Here is a 21,852-nt window from a genome sequence, read left to right as displayed (position 1 = left end):
GCCCCCTGCTGGCCGTCCCAAAATGCCTTGGGTTGAGTCCATCTGCCAATCAGAGGCTGTATTCCTGACCTGTGTGTCAGTGCTGATCCTTACGTGTATAAATAGATCCGCGCACTGAGCTCAACATGATGTTGACCCTTCAAAATAAAATTTACCGTAATGACGGTAACCACGGTAATAGTCACAGCTCTAACTCTGACTGTATGCTAATCTAGGCTAACCAGATCTGGACTCCAGCACCACACACAGACATACTCATCTCGTTCTTGAAGACAAAGTGAATAAGCACATTTCCAAAAAGAAAAGTATTTTCACAAGTTTCATGTTGGGTATTCTACAGTTGACAGCCTGCCTCTCCATTCATTTTTGTCTTAACTGTCAGTAGTTTTAATGCTGCAGTGCTCAATGACCTGACGCCACAGTTGAGAGTAAAGAGGACGTTGAACTTAATATAGGAGTGCTAAACCATAAACTGCACTCTACTGTCTTCATGCACTGTTGGTTACCTTACTGTCCCCCTCTTCACCGTGAGCTCTAGACAGCTCCGCATTCACCCTCCAGGAACATCCTTTCCCACTCGTATGCTGTCGTCCATCACAGCAGACAGGCCTGGCCAGCACTGGCCTTCACCCACAAACCAACAATATCACAGCAGCAGCCCAGTCGAGGTCAGGCTGCCCACTCTCATCTGTCCTCGAGTTACAGGGACATTTTCAAAGCTGGCATTTTCCTCAAGACGCCTCGCAATAAAGCTCAAATATCATCCCCGACCTTCAAACACACCATTTTTACTCAGTTCTGAGTAGGCTGCAGTGACTTTTGTGTCAAGTCAAAAATTCCCATTGTTGACTTTGTAGTGAAATGAATGAGTTTTTAACAAAGCCAGTAACTGGTTAGTTGGAGATAATGCTACTCATTGTTCAGAACAAGATCGGCCAATTCTCATGGACACAACACACATTTGACACAACTCTGCCTCATAAAAATGACTTTTGAAAACTGAGAAACAACCCAAAATGCAGTTTGTGACTTGTGGAATTGTGTAGTAATTATATTAACCACTCAGCCCTTTTCCACACAAATGAATTATGAATATGCACCTCTTTGATACCATGTTCTTTACACATATACTCAGGAGTACAGGAATGATAGACAACTGCCAGAGGTCTGAACTGTTGGTCTGTTTATTAAAGGCTCTGTTCATGGTAATTTGAAATACTCACTTGTCTGACAACTTTGAATTTTCTATTCTGGGCTAGACGTTTTTGTGTGCCTGTTTCACATTAATTAGAAATCAAATCAATGCTGAATGTTCGCTGAATTAGTAAGTGTTTGTTTATGAGTCGTATGAAATCATTAATCATCTTTGGTTTAGCAGGCAGTGAGACAGGTAGTTGCTTAACTCCAGAGTGTGTATTTTCAGAGCAGTGAGCTTTAGTTTTCAGGATAACAGGCTTAACTTTACATTGACAGACAACTGACAGTTATAAACAGCTGATCAACTTACAGCGACTTGTCATTGCTTGTTATTGTCAGTTTACAATGTTGTGTGTATCCTGCACTCCTGCAGTGTTCCTGCAGCCTGCAGAGCTTCCCTGAGTCTGGTGAGGAGGGGGCGGGGAGAAGCAACTCATTTCAGCCATAGATTGTGTATTAAATAATTTAATAATGCATTTATGGCTCCAACTTGCTATTTGAGCTGCTGTACTCATCTTTCCATGTGCAGTTGCTACATATTGCTCCTGTTAAAGAAATATTTAGATTTTTATAGAATTATTTGTATTTGTTCGCTTGCTGACTGGTTTAATCTGTGAAAAAGAAAAAAGTGTAAAAACAACATGTTGCAAGTTTAAAAAATTTTGGTTGAAGGTGCATTTAGGTGGATTTTGTTACCTTTCAAGGGAGCCACGTTAGCTGTTTGTGCTAAGCTAGGCTAACTGGCTGCGTGTGACAACAGTGTCATATTTACTGTACAGGTATCGATCTTTTCAATACCTCATCTAACTCTCTTTAAGAAAGTGAAGTCGTAAATTTCCCAAATGTCAGTAACTAATAATAAAAATCTGAAGAGTTTCATCTCAGGTCGTGGTGAAAAGTAATTCTGTGTTGTGTATTTTCTTTTTCCGCAAGGATCTCACCTGTGCCCCCGGAGTTTAGACTGCGCCCGGGCAGGCCGACGTTTCTGCCTGCCAGGCAGCTCCCACTGCGGCCCCTGCCTGCACCCGCTGGTGGAGAACTCCCATGGCCGCTGTGTGGTCAAGAGGAGGCACATTCTTCACTCTGCTCAGTCCATTAAAGGTGGGTGACAGGTCCATACTGTGGCTATAAAATATACTTGGAGTTCAACATTGTTCATCATACTGTAATCCAGACTCCAAAACAACATACAACATATATAGTTGGTTCAAATATAAATATTGCATTTAGAAAATGTCATGGTTTGCCTGTTAGATTTTCAATTTTAGAGTTCAGGGTTATTTTCTCTGATTTCTCAAACTGTTTGAAAAACTGGATGAGCAGCACCCTTTATTGGCCAGGTGTGATTACACATTCAAGGAAGCTGACATCTGTATGTCTACTGTGTGTAAATTCAGTGGAGCTTCCCTTTAATTAACCCTCCTGTGTCCCGCCCATGTTTTGCTCTGCACTTCAAGAACAACTGAGCAAACTTGGTACACTGGTCAACCTGTAACAGCGATATAGGGTCATATCTTAGCTAATAGTTAGCTAATGTTAACTATATGTGACTATATGTTGCTTATGAAACAGCAATATATAGTCAGGATCAGTGTGTTTTCACCATCTTTAGAATTAGATTTTCTTTTTGACATAGATGACGTAGGTTCCACAAAGCCTGATCAACTGTCTCTGCAGCACAGAGCGTAAAGAGGCGGGACTTAAGAAGGGTCAGTTTTGCCCAAGAGCGCACACAATGGACCCAGGAGATAAAAGAACAAGTATAGAACACAAGTAGGGCAACAGCCATATGAACAGTCAGCCGAGTTGCTGAATATGTGCTGCATGTTTGGTGCGATTGAAGCTAACCAACTAAGCTAACTGATACAGACTGTTTGTGCCCCTCTGTGTGCTTCTTCTACACATGAGTCATGTACTCCACCAAAGGCAGACTTCAGAGACTCCCACTGGGAGTAAAGCCAGCTTTCAGCTTCCATTCAACTCGGTCAGCAGTGTGTGTCATAGTTAATGTCCACCGCTAATGATCCCTGTGAGTCTCTGCAGTCGTGTCCTGCTCTGCCAGTGCTGCCGAGAAGTGATAATGAGCTGGTGAGTGTGGGATGTGTCAGGGGGCAGAGCTGCTTTGTTTAAAAGGACAATTTACTGGGAAAAAGTCAGCAGCAAAACCACAGAGTAGGGGTTGTCAAAGGCCCCTGAAAGTGACATGAAATGGATGCATTATATTTAATCACACAAGGTCCATTGAAATAGTTTCATTTGCTGTAATCTACATTAAATGCACTACTCAGCTACTGTGTCAAACCCTCTTACAGCTGTCAGTGAGGTTAGGCATGGCAGCTTGTAAAAAGCTACTTCTGCACGGTAACTAGTGGCATCTTGTGACTGTCATAAAAACTACTTTCTCTGCATCATAGAGTCCTAGTGCTGTCAACTAAACTAAACTTAACAGTTGTTTAATGTGGATGTGAGGTGGAAAAAATGTCACTGAAGGGAAAAAAAAGGAGGTTTCAGGAAAACTGAATCAGCTCTTACTTAATTGGACCTCGAGGGCAGATAAAGTGACCTGCCTTATCTGGGAACAGGTGAATTCGGTGATCAGGTTCATAGGTTTTCCTGTGCAGCTGTCTGTCATATGTTGGCTCCCCAAATTAACAATCATTCATGAAGACTTTGAGAACCCCTGCCCTAGAGAGAACGTCAGAAGAAAACTGAGCTAATAAACTGAGATAAGCAGACTACCCTGCACTGGCTACCTGTGGATGCTCCAGTCCGATTCAAGACTCGGGTACTTGTCTGCTGCGCTATATGACTCAGGCCTGTCCTACATCCAGGACATGGTCAAACCATATACCCCTACACGTCCACTGTGCTCTGCTACGTCGATCAGCTTGATACACCCATCAAAATGAGGGGAGTCCCAGTCTATTACCAACCGAACCAACAGACATAATGAGTACTAGCCAGTCAGTTCCAGGTGTGTGGATAGGAAAAAAATAAGGCACCAATGATCTTTGATGTGTTTTTTTTTTTAAAGAATCCTTTTGTAGGATGTAGATTTTGCGTCAGTATTTGAAAAGAATATTAATCAAAGTACTCCCATAGTAAATGAATTATATGTAATTTATGAAATGCTTTGGTTTGGTTTATTTTTTTTTTTATTTCTAAACTTGCTCTCTGCCAGAAAACAGCCTTGTCCCAGACAAGAATTTATAACTTCAGATGATTAAAAAAATTGTTAAGGCCTTCAAAATCTAAAACCTGATGTGCTAACTTAATAATGTTTGTTTTAAAATCAATTTTTATGAAAATGTTGGCCCTTTAAAGTTGTGCCCAGATTTCTGTCAGTTTTGTCAGATTTGTACAAAAACATGATTTAATCAGGCATGAAAAGGGTTAGCTATACCCTAAGGGCCCCTGTCTCACTTCCTGGTTTAAAAAAGGCAAGAATCCTGCTCAAGCACTGGTAGGCTTTTTATTTTTTGACAAATTCACTAAATAATATTGCTGTCGGATATGTCTCAACCATAACATGTCAACTCTGTAGTCCCTCTAAATCAAAGCTGAATAAGAAATATAGTTTAAAAATGAGTATTTTGATTAACATTAAGAGAACTCTGAGATACTTTCAAAATGAAAATGTCTTCTCATTACGACTATAATGTGAAATGAAAAAGTTGAACATTTTATCAACTCTGTAAGACGTCAACTGTCAGATTGTCCATCTGACATTGTTGGCATCTTCATTTAATGAAAAATGTAATCACTTGGAGGTTGGCCTGTTAGAAGGTTTAATAACCAAGAATTTGCTCTTTTAAAATATATTTTAATATATGTTTCAGCATAACTGAAGCATAAAAATCAAAACCCTCAAAATACAGCTTTGTCCCAACTCTCAAGACTGAGTGAGTTTTATATTGCAATAATAATGTATAAATACCACAAAATCCCACACCTGGACATGCCTTGGAGCACCGTTTGTGAGTCACTGAGATAGAGAATGACCACATTTATTACCAAAAACACAAATTTTCATAAGATAGCAGTAAAAATGTTGCCCTAATAGTATATTTTAAATAAATGACATACAATATGGATTCAGCCAAATAATTCACATTGCTAGAGCAGTAAGTGTTTTATTTTGGTAAGTGCTGTTATTTTTGCATCTACTTGTCATCAGAAGTCTGAGATGTTTTAAATAAGATTAACTTTGAACATTTTTAAATTGGAAGATTTCTGTTTGTGGGAGAAAAGGCAGAGCGAGTCTTGTCTTTAGCGACAGAGTGTTTGGATCGTGACGTTCAGTGGTTCCTCTCAACCCCAATTCCTTCACTGTTCAGACAGGACAGCTGCAGTCTCTGCCAAGCAGGACTCACCTGTCAGTCTGTCTCACTGACTGACTGACTGTCTGACTGACTGACTGACTGACTGACTGACTGACTGACTGACTGACCTGCTGCCACCTCAACAACCCACTGCAGTGAAGAGAGTCACAGTGATTGTGCACTGAGCCTCATTAGGCACAGTCATCCTGTCTTTGTTCCTCCTCCGCTCTGCCATGTCTCTCCTGCTTTTCCTCCTGCTTCCAGTATCTTCACTTCACAGGCCTCAAGTGTTTCTAAAAGAACAAGAAAACAAATTAAATATTTTGTCTTTAAACACACAAAAAGGCAGTGAAAACAGTTTTTGGGAGTGTCCTAATATTTCTTCCTACTGGGTAGATGTGGTACAGGAGATCAGATCTGTAATCAGCCCAGAGCTCGAGTTTAATGACAGTATTATATATTTGTGGAATGTACCAACTGAGCTGAAAAAACAGGTCAGGTAGTAAAAAAGTAATAACCAGAAAATGGCTGAGTAAAGAACCTGAGTGGATAGAAATAGTTCAAGAAATGTATATCATGTAACAATTGATTTTTTCTCTGAGACATGATACCAGAAATAGTGGAAAAATGGAAATCCTACTTGAATCTGAGGTAATTTCTTTTTATTTGGAGAACTTTGCCTTTCCTGTGTCGTATTTTCTTTTGCACCAACATGGACTTTTAAGGTATGAAAGAATAGGAGACACCTTCCTCATTAGGAAACACTCTGGCTTTGTGCTACTCAAAGTAAATAATAAAATGTAAATAATATTCACTGAACTGTAAGGCCCTTTGTTAAGAATATTTTTTATATGTCTTGACAATTTAAGTGAAAGAATCTGAGCTCCATTGTTGTCCAAACATTATTTACAGAGCACATTATTGAGCCACACTGCAGCACTGGGTGATGTGTTCTTTCATAGACCTTTTTCACAGCAGCTGTATTGATTGGAAACAGCAGTGTAAACACAGGTGTTAGCAATGATATTAACTACAGTCATGTTCCATGTAGAGTAGCAGAGCCTTTCCAGTGAGCCAGCATGCACAACAGCAGCACCCAGACTCTGTTTGACCTGTTTTATCATTGGTAAGACCTGTTAGTATACCTGTTAGTCTACTCAGTAGAGCACCAAATGCAGATTCATCCACCACTTACAATAGTCCCCAACAAACTGCTATACCACTTATAAAAACACTGAGCTCTCCAAGTATCACCATTATGACTGATGTTAAAATACAATAACTGACTTTATTCAGCTTTGGACAATTCATGCAAGTGGCAGGTTTATTCTTATTAAGTCCAACTCCAAAGGGCTTTTCACACTAAATATTCTTCTCTTATCCCAGGGCTGTTTTTAGCCTGGTTGATTATCCTTTTCTTCTCATCTTTTAGCTCTGTTTCACACTGGCAGCTTTTAGCCTAGGTTTAGTCAATTTTCAGGGGATAACCCTGCAGACTCGGGGCTAACCCTGCCCCGGAGCAGGGCCAGCTAGCCCGAGGCTAAAGTCAGAGTTAGCCCACTTTGGAACGTTCCAGGATTGTGCCAGTCTGAAAACTGCTCTCTTAACCTGGGGCTAAATGCAGTGTCAAAAGTCCTCAACTGAATCCAAATTTGAGGTAACTGGAGTTGTTTAGTGCTAGCAGGTGCTGTGAACACTTAACTGATGCTTCTTAAGGAGTCATTAGCACTTATGCTTGGTTTTCTGTCATCCACTTTCAAGTGGTTCCATTTTGGAGCCACAATTGTAGTTCACAGTCTCTACAATCATACCTCTGCTTTCTACCTTGCCATCATGGGTAATTATACTTGACATATGCATGTACTATGAGCATCATCATGATGACAACAGCTGACTAATAGTCAGACAAAAATACAGGAAATATAATTCATTTCAGTATTTCTGACATTCCTCTACGAATCACTAGAGGGAGCTTGTGTGTCACCAGTTATACGTGTACCACAGTTTTAGAATCCAGGGTCTATGTATTGCTTCTATCCAGCAAAGAAGAGTTTCTGAATGATTTTCATTTATCTAAATTTTCGAAACAAGAACAATCAAATTTAGAACAATATTACTATGTTGCCCAAAATATGATCTGCACAATGGTGATAGGATCCTTGAATGGGCAGTTCACCCAAATGACTTAAAAAAAATACACCTTCAGCCTTAGTAATGTCTACTTGCGAGGATAGTTTTGATTTTATTTGTCTACTGAAGAAATTAAAAATAAAAAATGTGTTTCATGGATTACCCAGAGTACCAGCTTTAAATTTGGGTGAACTGATCCTTTGAATTAGAAATATACTATAATTACTGTAATAAATTGATCAATTTAGTATAATTTTACTGATAATAAATCAATAAAGTGTAATACAGTATGCCATCAGATATCAAGTTGAAGTACTTGCTACTCTGACAACCATCAGCTGCAGTATCCTCCTTTGAAATTTCTGTTTTGTCTGCCTGTTTAACGTTAATTAGAGTTAAAATTAATGTTGAATGTTCGCAGAATGAGTAAGTGTCTGTTTATGAGTTGTAAGAAATCATTAATAATCTTGTAGAAGACACACGTTTGTGACACTTAAATTGAGAAACATGTGAGACAGACTGTCACTTAACTATATCCAGAGTGTGTATTTTCAGAGCAATTGGCTTTTGTTTTCAGGATAACAGGCTGAACTTTACATTGACAGACAACTGACAGTTATAAACAGCTGATCAGCTTACAGTGGAGGACTCATCATCGCTCATTATTGTTAGTTTATGATGTTGTGTGCATCCTGCACTCCTGCAATGTTCCTGCAGCCTGCAAGGCTTCCCTGAGTCTGAGAAGCAGGGGGAAACAATTCACTCCAACTACAGATCGTACATTAAATAGTATTTCAACATATTTAATATACAGTCTATGGCTCTAACTCGCTCTTTGGACTGCTCTTCTCATTTTTGCATGTGCAGTTGCTCCTTTAAAGTCCACTGACTATAAGAAAATGGGAGAATTTCATGTTTTTCATCCATTAGCAGTTAAAGCAGGAGGCTGTATTCAGTCTGATTGTATGTTGACACAGTGGACAGTGTCTTGAACAAACAGGATCCTGGCTTTGTTTCTCTGCTCTTCCTCTCTCTCTCTCTCTCCTCCCTGTTGCCGTAGTGACGCTTTTCATTCATAATTCTGAGGAAGACCTGCCTCACTTCCCACATCTGCTTCTCTTGCTCTCCCTCTCATTTTTTTTTCTTTCTCTTTCTCCATGTAGCCATCCACCCACGCTGTGAGCAACCAGGTTTGACAGGAGAGCACCGAACCATCCACCCACACACACTAACACACACACACACACGGAGTGCACCACATCTATGTGCCCACTCACACAAAATAGTACTATGATATATATAAAAAACACACACATGAAAAATATTTGACTCATTTACACCCCCATCCAGGCCTCCACTCACAAACACAGATATATTCATCTTCCTGCAACACACACACACACACACACACACACACACACACTGTGTTGTACTCACCTTTCACCTCTTTTGTCAACACAAACATGCAGGATTCATCCACCCGTGCTGCACACACACATACACACTCCCTGCTCTTGTTTTTTCCAAGACACATACACACACACCTCTCCCACCCATCCATACATACACACACACACACACACACACACACACACACACACACACACACACACACACACACACTGCGTCACTCTTCATGCCTGTGTGACTTCCTCCCACTCATCAGTGTTATGAACTCCCAGGCAGTAGGCTGTTGCTCTGCAGTGCAGCAGAGGATCACAGGAGGTGGAGGGGACATAGACACTCATTATGCTCATTAGAACAGTCAAGCCTGCAGTTATTTCTTCCTCCCACATGAGGGCGGTGTTATCTTGTTTTGTTATGTTTTGTTTTTTTTTTTAATCCACTGCTGTGACCCTCAGCAGATTCCCAAATGGGCAGGAGGACAAGTGACTCTTATTTCCAGCAGTCAGCAGCAGCTGTGCCACAGAACTGAGATCAGTTCACCTGTGTGACTCTGTGTGTTTTTTTTGGAAGAAAGTCAATTTCAGATGGAATTTTATCCATTTAAAAGTGCAGCGTGTCACATTTATGGGGATTTTTTCTGCAGAATATGGCAGAAAAGTACATTCTCATTATAATCACCTGAAAATAAGAATCGCTGTGTTTTTGTTTCCTGACTGCACGGCTGTGTGGCGTTCCACTGCACCAGCACCCAGAGCTGGAGAACACACACCATGTCTATTTTTGAGGAATGCCACGTCAGTCTGCACCGAGCAGATCCAGCCAGGCAGGAAGTCGGACACAGGAATGGCATAGAGAATTTGGTCAGTTTTCAGAATAAAGGACTGTGCAAACTCCTCATTGTAAAAAAGGCAAAAAAAAAAAAAACTGTGTAACTGCATAGCCTACTTACACATGATACACATGACTCAGATAATCTAAATCTAAATAAGTCAACATAAATAGGCGGGCAAAATGCTCCATGCTGTTAATCACTGCTGATGGGGCGTGAAGCCATGTGGAGGATGGATCAAAACTGCCACACAGATGCAACGTGCCAGGTGGAATCAAGGATTCAGAATGAGCCCTTTATACAGTATCTATAGAGGGACCAGCTATGGAGGCCATTATGTTGCAACGCCATGTTTTACTGTTGCCCATAATGGACAAACCAAATACTGGTACTTGGCACAGAATGAAGCGATTTGCGATTTGAGTTTTGCAGCCAATGCCACTAAAATCTACACACTGGTCCTTTAAGAATGCAGTTTTCAAGTTAATCTTGATTGGCTCCATCACTGACTGGAATCAGACTTTAAGGACCAATGTGTAGGATTTAGTGGCATGTAAGTGTGAGGTTGTAGATCGCACCCAACTGAGTACCCTTTGCCTCACCCTCCCCTTCCAAGAATGTATGAGAATCTACGGTGGCCTTAAAACTCACTAAGATGGAGGCCCTCTCTGGAGCCAGTGTTTGGTTTGTCTTTTCTGGGCTACTGTAGAAACATGGTGGTTCAACACTGACAGCATTCATTTAGATATGTAACCTGCAACATCAAAGAATATAAATATTCACATCAGAAAAATTCAAGCGCTGCAGAAAGGTCTGTCAGTCACTGGACTGCGTGGTTCCTGATGATGCAGGATGACAATTGCCAAAACTGTCCAGTCAGCAGCACTCCTCTTGATAAAAGACGGAGGATGCACCGGTGTGTCCTCGCTCTGAGCTCTTCCAGAAGCCTCCTCTCTCCTCGCTCCTCATCTCCTCCAGGTGCATTTATGGATTTGGAAGATCCTTCATTATGGCGGAGAGGAAACGACCTCTGGGTTGATGGAGGAGAGAGGAGATGAAGAGGCAGAATTCAATGTAATGAAAAGCACCCAAGGGCAACAAAAATTATTCTTATTTCCAGGTGATTATACACAGATGACACCGTACTTATGAATATTTCTGTCAATAAAATCCCCCTAAATCTTACACACTGGTGTTTTAACTACTGTGAGACTTGAGTCACATTTTATTTGACATGGAGCAGAAACTGTGTCGTCTCAATGTTTGACCAGGCAAAATAGAGCAGTACAAACATGAGACAGCTTCAGGCAAGTCATGTTTGAATTCTGTCATTTCAGTGTGTGTTTTCATAGACCTGACAAACCTGTATTTTAACTTGTAGTTTGCTTATTAAAGGCATAGTCCACAAAACACTGCTGAAGTTTCACAGCAAAACTGTTGCAGAATCTCCCAAACAATGGAAGTGAACGGTGACCAGTTTTCAAATGGAAAAAAAAACAACACAAGAAAAACATAAAGTGCCTCCATATTGCTCATCTGGTGTAATCCAAGTCTTTTAAACCCCAACATGCCAAGTTGACTAAAATAATGTTATTTACACCGTGTTTTTGGCCTGAATCTTCACCGGAGCCATGTTCATGTGTTATGTTAGCAAATGTGGTGCTGAACGTGTTGTTTCTGTAGCAGTGACATTCTGTCCATTTTTTATTTTCCACATGAAAAAATATAAAAAACTGTTGTACACCTGCTAATTTCTCCAAAATATATTTGGTTACATGAGCTGTGGTTGACTTTTTGTCACTTTTTGAGTGTTTGGATTGACCCCTGACATATATGAATATTGTGTTAGAGCTGATGACAGTGGTTTTGTCTCCCTGCAGGTAAGACGAGCACGTATCCAGAGCTGGACGAGGAGATCGACTTCCTCTCTGCCATCATCAGTGAACAGAGGACTGAGTCCAGGCTGGCAGGTACTTGACGGACCTCTACGTCGCCCACGTCTGTCTTAACCACCACCTCCCTGCTGAGATACTGACTTAAATCTTTTCTTCTCTCAGCTCCACAATTCCAGGACGTCCCCAAACCTAAATCCATGCAGCTCAGTGTGCCCGGTCCCGACCGCACAGCATCCACCACAGAGCAGCCCACAAACCAGAGCATCCCGCTCACCAGCGTGGCTCCACCCACAACAACCACCACCGCTGCCGCAAACCACACCCCTGCTCTGCTCAGAGACCCCATCATCCTCCCCTACCCCTCCAATGACCACATCTTCATCAGTGAGTTTCTTGTTTCTACTTGTACTTCTTGAGATTAAAGATCTGTGGAAATTTGATTTGAGGACCATATTTACAGAAAACACACTTCTTAGAAAAACAGAAATCATATTAACAGAGGACATACAGTATCTCATCAAACATGTGAATGACAGTGATGTTCAGGATGTTTCCATCATGATTCAGTGGTGTAATTCTAACAGTAAAGGCTCATTTATGTTAAATGTTAGAAACACATGCAGATACAGCATATACATTTATTTCATCTATATTTCTGCACATTTTCTACTTACGGATTTGCACAAAACTGAGCCGTACATGTTGTGATGCATCTAATGTCTGCACAGATCACTGCCGTCTACAACGTTGCCTCCAATTTGATTCTTACTCAAAAGGCACATTGTTAAAACTTCAGTGTCGCCACATTTGTTTCTATCAGGAACTTTTGATTCATCTTCTACTTCTTTGAGGTAACTTTTGATTCTGAGCGGTTTCCTATGGATAAAAGCAACCATACATCTCCCCATCACACCTCCGCCTTTCAGTTGAAACCAGCACTGTAAAAACAGCCAGGCAGTATGTGTGTGAGTGTGTGTGTGTGTGTCAAACTCTTCATCGCAGGTTAGTTGATGATGTGACTGAGTAAATGACATGTGCCGATTTTATCTGTAGGTCAAAGTGAATCAAGAAAAGAGTCTCAGTGAAGGTGGAGTCAAATCTGAGTGGTTGTTTTCACCCAAAAAAGGTGGTGGCCTGACGCAGGAGCAAAGTACTCAAATGGGTTGCTGTCAACCATAGTGGATGTGTTGCTTGCATACATGCCAATATGAAGGACACATGGACGTATGGGTACAGTGAAGGATACAGAAACATCTATTTTCATATACAAAGGGGCATAAAAGAGCCTTAAAAAGCCTTTGGAGGCTTCTTAAAGTGATAGTTCACACAAAAATGAAATTTCACCCAATATCTACTCAGCCCTGTGCTGATGTGAGGATGGGTGAAGATCTCCAGTTCACAAAACACTCCTGGAGCTTCAGTGGAAAACAGAGTTGCAGCCAAATCCAGTACAATTGAAGTGAATGGTGACCAGTTTTAAAATGTCAAAAAAGAACACAAAAAAACACAAAATGTCTCTGTACAGCTCGTGTGGTGTAATCCAAGTGTCTGTAAGCTGCGACATTAAAATTTGACCCAAAAAGACGCCATTTACACCATGTTTTTATCCTGAATATCAACTGTAGCCTCTCAGACCTGATCCTCGTTCACACATCTGAAGCAGGTACACAAGCTCTCACAGAAGCAGCGCGACACGAGATATACAAGATCTCACGATACCTTCACATCTGTGTTTACATGCTACCTGGAAGAGACTCAAGACAACAAAGAGAGATCTGCTCAGAAATACTGACTTGTTACGCACACAGTTGACTTCAAACTGAACAAAGAAGAAAATGTCTGAAGACTTAGACACAGAAGAGGAACATCATTTCTTCTCTGAGAGCCTGTGTACCTGCTTCAGACGTGTGAACAAGGATCAGGTCTGAGAGGCTACAGTTGGCATTTAGGATAAAAACATGGTGTAAATGGCGTCTTTCTGGACTTACAGACACTTGGATTACACCACATGAGCAGTATGGAGACATTTTGTGTTTTTTGTGTTCTTTTTTTTACGTTTTAAAACTGGTCACCACTCACTTCAATTGTACTGGATTTGGCTGCAACTCTGTTTTCCACTGAAGGTCCAGGAGTGTTTTGTGAACTGGAGATCTTCACCCATCCTCACATCAGCACAGGGATGAGTAGATATTGAGCTAGGTTTCATTTTTGGGTAAACTATCACTTTAATAGACAGAGAATAGTTCTGACATGAAACTGCTCACAACAAGGTCATGATTTTTTGAAAGAGATGCTGATATTTAATTTTTCAAATGTATTTTGTTTTGTTGCTTTGAGCACCACAAACCCAGTGCAATTTAGCTCCATTATATTGGAGAGAAGTCAGACATCTCTACGGCTGATATCTCCAAAACTGCAACTCACATAAAAACTATCTAGATGGATAAGCATCACCACAGGCCAGAGGAAAAATATGTGGTTTTAATTTTGGGGTAAAATCTACATATAAATGGCCCAAACTTTACATCATGGAAATAAAAATGAAGGAAAAACAACGCCCATCTTGACGTGAACATTGAAAGGTCTTCAGAGTGCAAAACATTTACATCACTTTACTAAAATGAGCTCCTTTGTTTGAGGAAATGTTAGCACTGCATGTTCTCAAATCTCGGGACCGACCACACATTTACTCTGGGCTTGTACAGAACAAAGCTCGTACGTTACTGTCAATTAGTTCTGCCTCACTCCATTACTGTCATCAGTGCTGGTCTCACTGCAGGGCTGTAACCAACACCCTGACACTCGCTTCTCTTCAGCAGCGCCACACTCTGCTGCAGCACACACTGCCTGAGCTTTCAGTCAGCGATCATGTCTTCCTCTGGCACCTCCAGACCTGTGCAGCGTTCTCTCCCTCTGACTGTCTGTATGTATTTCTTCTCAGTCATGAGCAGCGTGTTCATCGTGGCGGGTTCGCTGGCTTTGATCATAGCAGGAGCCTGTTGGGTCAGGTAAGACATTTATTCCTCCCTGTCTAAGCTGCTGCATGAGACTCTGACTGCAAATGTCATCTCTGTCTCTCTATTTCAGGGTTTAATGAAACAGCCTGCAGATTTACTGCAGTTCTTCTGTCAGTCTTAAGACTTGAAGCCTTAAAATTGTAAAAAATACATGTTGAAAGTTGATTTAAACTACAGAGAACTTTGATTTAGTGCTTAAACTAACAGTATCTTCATTACTTATTAATTTATTAATCATTTTCTCAATTAATTGGTGTATGAAATGTCAGAAAACCATCTGTTAAAATTACCCAGAGACCTAAGAGGCATGTTGAAAGAGCTAATTTTGTCTGAGCAGTTGTCTAAAACTCAAAAATATTCTGATCACTGTTGTAGAGGCTTTCTAACAATTAATCAATCATCTAATTTAATATCCTGTAAATCAACTAATTGATTAATTCTTCAGTTGTTTCAGCTCTACTTCAGTCAAGAAAATACTGATGCTGATGTTGATTATCAAAAAATTATACTGGTCAGAGTCTCATCCTTTAGCCTTTGTTATAATCAGAATTGAATGAATACTAATTTAGTATTGCACGTCCACACTGTTGTGAAATCTGTGAGAGATTAAAAATATGGTTAAAACGAAAGATGCAGAGGCAGAGATGGCCTACATTTCCCACAATGCAACTCACTAGCATCTCTTTGTTAGACACTGCCTGCGATAGAGCTGCAACTAATGATTATTTCCAAGATCAGTTGATCTGTCGATCATTTTCTTGCTCAGTCAATTAGTTTTTTTTTCCAGAAAATGGTGAAAAATGTTGATCAGTGTTTCTCAAAGTCCAAGATGATGTCCTTCAAAACTAATCAATTGATTGTTGCAGCTCTTGTCCAGAAAACACCTGAAACAAACTTAACCGAACAAAGATTTTGTAAATCACAAGAGAAAAGCTGATTTTTCTTAGAACGTTCTGTTTTGTTCCTAACATATCTTGGAAGAAAACTGACTTTAAAGTTTGAGATTGATGCTGGGAGTTTTTAGCGTACAGTTTGAAAATGTCCGACTTTTCTGTCCGGTTGTCCAAATGCATTCAGAAATCATAAATAAAGTTCTGTATACTTCTTTATTTCTGATGAGCCACTTTTCTTTTCTTTTCTTTTTTTTGTACAGATTACAGAAAGGTGTGCGTCTGACTCAGAAGGTGGACTACCCTGTGTATGGACTGATGAGAGCCCAAACCTTTGACAATTTGGTGAGTAAGAAATCTTACAGAAATGGTATTGAATATTGTTTTGTTTGTTTGTTTTTTTTTACTTTGTTTATTGGGATTTTTAACAGACCATAGTAACACAAAGGAGCATACTGTAGACATGTATATACAGTTCAAATAGCTGGTCACAGTTGTAGTCATTGTATGATAACATTAAAAAAAAACAAAAGAGAATCAAAGACAGAGAAGAAGGTCCAAAAAAAAAAAAACAATTAAAAAAAATCTCACACAAGGAACATAACAAAAACCATACAAAACAAAGAATTCTATATTAAACCTGCAGCCACACCCACCTGACCCTCACTGTCAGATATGTAATTCACTGCCAGGGAACTTAATCCTCTTAAAATATTTAGTCTCATTAAACTCACTGGATAAACCAGTGACTGAGAGCCGAATCTTTTCCAGTCTAATAAAATATAGGAGATCACTTAACCAGTGAGTATGAGAGGGAGGCTTAGTTGATTTCCAGGTGATCAATATTAACTGTCTGGCCAATAAGGTTGTAAAGGCTGTAATATCCTGTTGGGACTTGTGGAGAGAAGGTAGTGAATGAGAAACAGCAAATAAAACACTAAGGGCTTCATTTACTAAGATCCTAAATAAAGAGCGTTAATTGTGCATTCTGTGTGTACATTCTAACATACTGAATGTTTGGTTGGTGTGCGTTTTGTGGTTGATCTACTAAGAATAATTGTGTAAATGACAACAGGTGTAAACACTGTGGAGACAGCAGTATGTAGAGGAGGGTTTCAGCCATGGGGAGTTTGGACAGAAAGCAAAATGAAACTCAATCCCATGAGGTGTTTGTCTAAGAGGCAAATAAACATTGTTGAGCTACAGCAAAAAAAAAAAAGTCAAGAACAACAGATGAAATTAAGAGAAGATGGGAAGATATAAGACAAAGAGCAAAAGAAAAATTGGCTTATAGTAAAACTTGAGCTATCTTGAATAAATAAATAAATAAACTACTACTACTAATAATAATGATAATGATAATACATCCATCATGCAGGAGGTGTGAGCTGTGTCCTCTGTGGTGCACACCAGGCAGCTGGTCAGCCTGTATCTGGTCTGACAAGACAGATTGAAGACGGTGTACAGGTGTCTCTGTCCAAGAGAGAGAGAGAGAGAAAAGAAAGAAGGGAGAAGAGGTGCACGCTGTTGGAGAGAAGTGCAGTGGAGCAGAAGAGCATGCTGGGGGCAGAAACACACAACCTGCCAAAAAAAAACCCAGTTCAAAATGTAATGAAAGAAGGAAATATGAAGACAGGATAAATGTCAGCATTAATTTTCTTGAGGCCACAGTGGCTGTGAATGTTCAGTTTTGCTGCAAATATGCTGAGACACATTTGTTTAATCACTTCAGGATTATTGAATGAAAATAAAAAATAAATGCATCCCAGTAACAGCTCATGAGAAATGACTTTAAATCAGAGTGTCTCTTTCTTGTCACAAGAACAGCAGCCATCTGTGCACACTGCAATTAACACCTTCTTTTCAAACGTATCAAATACAAACACAGTCACCATGAATTATTTTCAGGTTTGGTAAATCACAGTGTGTGTGCTAAATGAACCTATTTGCATTTTCTCCTCCCAGTATTTTTGCACACTAGGATAGAAATGCTCCATACTGCATATTCATCAAGGCAAACGTACTGGACAGTGTGTGTTGTCTTGCACATTTGAAAGATGCAGTCTCCAGTGCACACCGTTAGTCAGTCAGTTTGCACATTTGTTTGTGGGTGTTCTTCTTCGCACACATTTTTAGACATGCAAACCTTTAAATCAAGCCCAAAGAGCATTAGGTTCAATTTGCTCTCCAATAACTTCAGACAGGGTAGCAAATATGTCTGTCCAATATTTGCATCACGAGGGCCAGAGCCAAAAAGAGTGAATAAGGTTTTCTGGTGACTGTTGAATATTGATATTTTTCGAGGTATTTCATCAAATTTAGAAATGCCAGTATCATGACGACACTAGAAGCACCAGCCATGAACTGCTGGCTGGTTGTATCCGTCTGGCACCCTGGAAGGACAAACACAGCTGTCCTTTCAGCAGCTTTAGCCCGAACATGTGCAGCACAGACACATGCTGCGGAGTGAATGTCAGCTGAACAGTGTGACTGGATGTAGATAAATATCAGTGACTCTCTCGTGTCCCCTCTGCCCCTCGGTGTCTTCCAGCCCGGGGACAAGAAGCTGGCCCACAGTGCCCAGATGTACCACTACCAGCACCAGAAGCAGCAGATGCTCTCCCTGGAGAAGTGAGTCACCCTTCCGAGCCCAGACACGCTCGTCTTTCTCGGGCATGTGCCGTCTGTCTCCCGCCCCTCGTCTCACGTCCCCTCCCTGCCCTCTCTGTCTCGTACAATCTGTGTTTTCCTCTGAATGTTTTATGACTGTGTGCGTGTGACCTCTGCAGACACAGGGACGAGCCCAAAGTTCCAGACTCAGGAGCGTCAACAGATGAGGAGAATGAGGACGGAGACTTCACCGTGTATGAATGTCCTGGACTGGCACCTGTGAGTAAAACTGCATTATTATCTTAACTTCTACTGAAAGTTTTATCATGAGGTCAGCATAATTATCCACAGCGTTGAATCAGTGTTGTCAGTCGGAAACACGTCATCAGAATTAACAAATATAATTATGGCAAGTAACTGAATATCATTCATTTTACCATAGCATTTCAATTCAATTCAATTTAAAGCTGCACCAATCAATATTTGAGTGTTATTTATCTGTTTTATATTTTCTCTTTACTTGAATGACCAAGTCGGAGAGAGGAAATGGCTACAACTAAATAGAAACTAAATTGTTTCTATTATTTTATTTCCCCCACACTGGTGCAAAAATACATTTGCCAGTGATTATCTTAACTGCAAAGTACAAGTCAAGTACTGAAGTAAAAGTACTGAATGTCCAGTTCAAGGAAAGGATTGTTATTTGAACTTAAGGTGTTTTTCTGATCGTACATTTGACAAATAGGGTCTATTAAATAAAAAAAACGAATCAAATTAGACCAATTTTAAAATGTGCCACCATTATCATTATTCTGCACTTTTTGCTTTTTTAGCTTTTTTTAGTTTTAAGTCAAGTATTTAAGTGAAAATACTGATTGTCCAGTTCAGTTAGAGGGTTGACACAGTGATTAAATTTATATATGTCACAGACATCTGACAAATAGGGTGGAAATTAGACTAATTTTAAAATATCCCTCTATTATATTATTCTAATGTGCTTCATGTGTCTATTTTTAAGGTTTTGACTGAATAAAATAGTTCTGCTCCTACTTTGTTTCAACATTCGAGAGCTTTAACACAAAAATTCAGCGAGCTATATGTGCTGAGACAAAAGGTTACAACCGTCCCTGGTCTCCCCTACTTCGTGTTTAATTGAGTCTGGTTAATTAATTACTTGTATTTTGATGTCGGGAAATTTGAAATCAAGACCGCTTGTGAAGTTTTACTGACTGAGGCAGTGGTAGTTGCTAAGCAACAAGATGCATCTTCAACTGTGCAAAAAGTAAAAATATAACAGCGGCAATTTCTGTGTTGTCAGTATGACCGCTTATGACTGAAATAGTTAAAAATGATCACATTTTCTTTATGTAATTTATATTAAAGAAAATATTTTAAATGAAAATACAGACATTTTTAGGAAAAGTCAGGTACCAGCAGCAGAATGATAAAGATATTTTACACCTTTAAAAATCAGTTTCATCACCTTTCTGGACTATTTTATTCCATTTTGATGAATTCCTACAGGCAAACATAGCCTGAACACAACCTTAACCCTCGTGGGAAAAACATTTTTCTGAATCTGTCCCTCTGTGTCTCTCCCTCTGTGTCTGTCCCTCTTTAGACCGGGGAGATGGAGGTGAAGAACCCCCTGTTTGACGACTCCACCCTTTACTTTCAGAGGTTCCACAAGTAACCCCGGACACTGAGACGTTCCACGCTCCGAATGCAGCACTTGTGTGTGCAAGTCGTTGAATTTACACACATCTATACACACACTCCACACACACTCCTGTGCTCAGTCCAAGCCTTTTAATGGACAGGATGGAGAGTGTAAAGTAGACGGAGGAGGAAGAGGATGAGGAGTGAGGCGTTCATGGACATTTTCAAGGACGTCACAGGGCTGGTTTGAAGCAGGACTAAATCTGGGACCAATTTCTCCCATTCTGCTGCCACATTCTGTTCTTTTTTTTTTACACACTCACTCTTATTTTTGTTCACAGAATTACAGCCAATATCTGAGAACTCACAATGACTTCTGTCAGGTAGCAGACACGCATACTGAACATAACACCCTGTGTTAATACAGCAGAGTCCAGTTTTCTGATGCCACTGAGGTACGACTAAGTATTTCTATCAGTTGATTGATAGATCTTCACCTTTATTACTCGATAAATATCCCCTCATTTATTGAGTCATCACTGTAGGCTTTGGTTTCATTGAAGTATTTTTAAAACGAAATGTAATTTTAATATTTCCTGAACACGCCTCCATGCAGCACCGTGATCTTTCTCAGTATGTTATGTAGCCATCGTGTTCTCAGTCTAGTTCCTCTATGCATGAATTGATGATGCTGTGTTATGAAACCTGAGAGTCAATATGCATTTACACTTCTTACAAGTTTCTTGTGCAAACTTGCTACTGATAATTAGCCTATATATATATAAATATATATATACAGTATATATAGATATACAGTATATATATAACTTGAATGATTTCAAAGGAATTTGAAACTTCTTAACCTCTGAACCAGAGCGAGTCCATCCTGTATATATGGTATCAGACTAACATGGCTTGTCCCCATGGTTTTGTGATGTGTAAATAGCTGCTAACGTGTACAGGACAGAGACCTTACCTCTCACTCTGTGTATGTGTGTGTGTGTGTGTGTGTGTGTGTGTGTGCGCGTGTGTGTGTGTGTTAACATGTTCCTCTAGATTCCTGAGTGCTACCGTGTCAAATATTGAACTGTTGTTTGTTTCCTTGTCGTCGACTATATTCGCAGGGTTCCTACACGCGTGGAAAGGACGTGAAATGTCTCTGAAGAGTAGTGATGTCCAGGCTTCTGAAAACACATTTGTAACAGTGCATGAGAGTTTTAACTGAAATGTCATAGTTTAGGGGAAAGCAGAGAGTATCCGCACATTATGGCACGCATTTCAGTCCTTCCGAGTCTTCACCAGGCAAAACGTTGACTCCATCATGAGGAGGACGCAGTATAATATAGTCCAAGATTAAGTAGAACCCAAGGGCCAGAGAATAATGAAAGAAATGAAGGGCATATAATCATTACAGTTACAGGAGGCGCTGCTACATTTCTGGTCAAAGTCTTTTAAAGAAGCTGAAAATTTGAAATTTGAAATGAAATTGAAAACACATTCCCAGTTCCAATTTGCCAACTTTTTGTTTTTCTTTTCAGTGTGTACTCCAGCTGCTCTGTGCAGGACGCACTGTTGCATGTAGAATGCAAACAATTGGGACTCAGTATTTTTGTGGTAAAATTACATCCTTAAACTTTGACACCTCTTGAAAAAAAAACGTCTGTCAGTGAGCTGTTCTGCAGTTCAGTCAGTGTGACATATTCCACTGCACAGGGGATTGTGGGTCAGAATCGCCTTGCTGGCTTTGTGACGAGATCCAGGAGGACATCCTGGTATTTTAGGCAGAGGCTGCTGCATTTGACATGCTGTGTAGTGGGAGACTTAACCTTTTTTTTCCCTTGCAAACCTTGTTGCATTTTACATCTTATGTGTGCAAGTGTGTTGCACTCAATACAG

The 21,852-nt window shown here is 40.2% G+C and overlaps 1 protein-coding gene across 1 annotated transcript in view; it reads left to right on the top strand.

The window, feature by feature from the left end:
- The window catches only part of npdc1b (neural proliferation, differentiation and control, 1b), a 38,381-nt gene extending 18,096 nt beyond the window's left edge, over positions 1 to 20,285 (top strand). Inside the window, exons 2-9 of the mRNA XM_084729251.1 lie at positions 2,131 to 2,298; positions 11,766 to 11,855; positions 11,943 to 12,164; positions 14,722 to 14,788; positions 15,951 to 16,032; positions 18,239 to 18,318; positions 18,477 to 18,576; positions 19,919 to 20,285. Coding sequence (XP_084585377.1) covers positions 2,131 to 2,298; positions 11,766 to 11,855; positions 11,943 to 12,164; positions 14,722 to 14,788; positions 15,951 to 16,032; positions 18,239 to 18,318; positions 18,477 to 18,576; positions 19,919 to 19,990 — 881 coding nt within the window. The 3' untranslated portion in view covers positions 19,991 to 20,285. The remainder of the gene's footprint in view (positions 1 to 2,130; positions 2,299 to 11,765; positions 11,856 to 11,942; positions 12,165 to 14,721; positions 14,789 to 15,950; positions 16,033 to 18,238; positions 18,319 to 18,476; positions 18,577 to 19,918) is intronic.
- Positions 20,286 to 21,852: the final 1,567 nt, after the last annotated feature.

This window comes from Lutjanus erythropterus, chromosome 10, assembly GCF_056507025.1.
Source record: "Lutjanus erythropterus isolate fLutEry1 chromosome 10, fLutEry1.hap2, whole genome shotgun sequence".
NCBI classification, from domain to species: domain Eukaryota; kingdom Metazoa; phylum Chordata; class Actinopteri; order Lutjaniformes; family Lutjanidae; genus Lutjanus; species Lutjanus erythropterus.
Note: the sequence above shows the minus strand (reverse complement) of the source record. Positions and strands in the feature narration are given on the sequence as shown.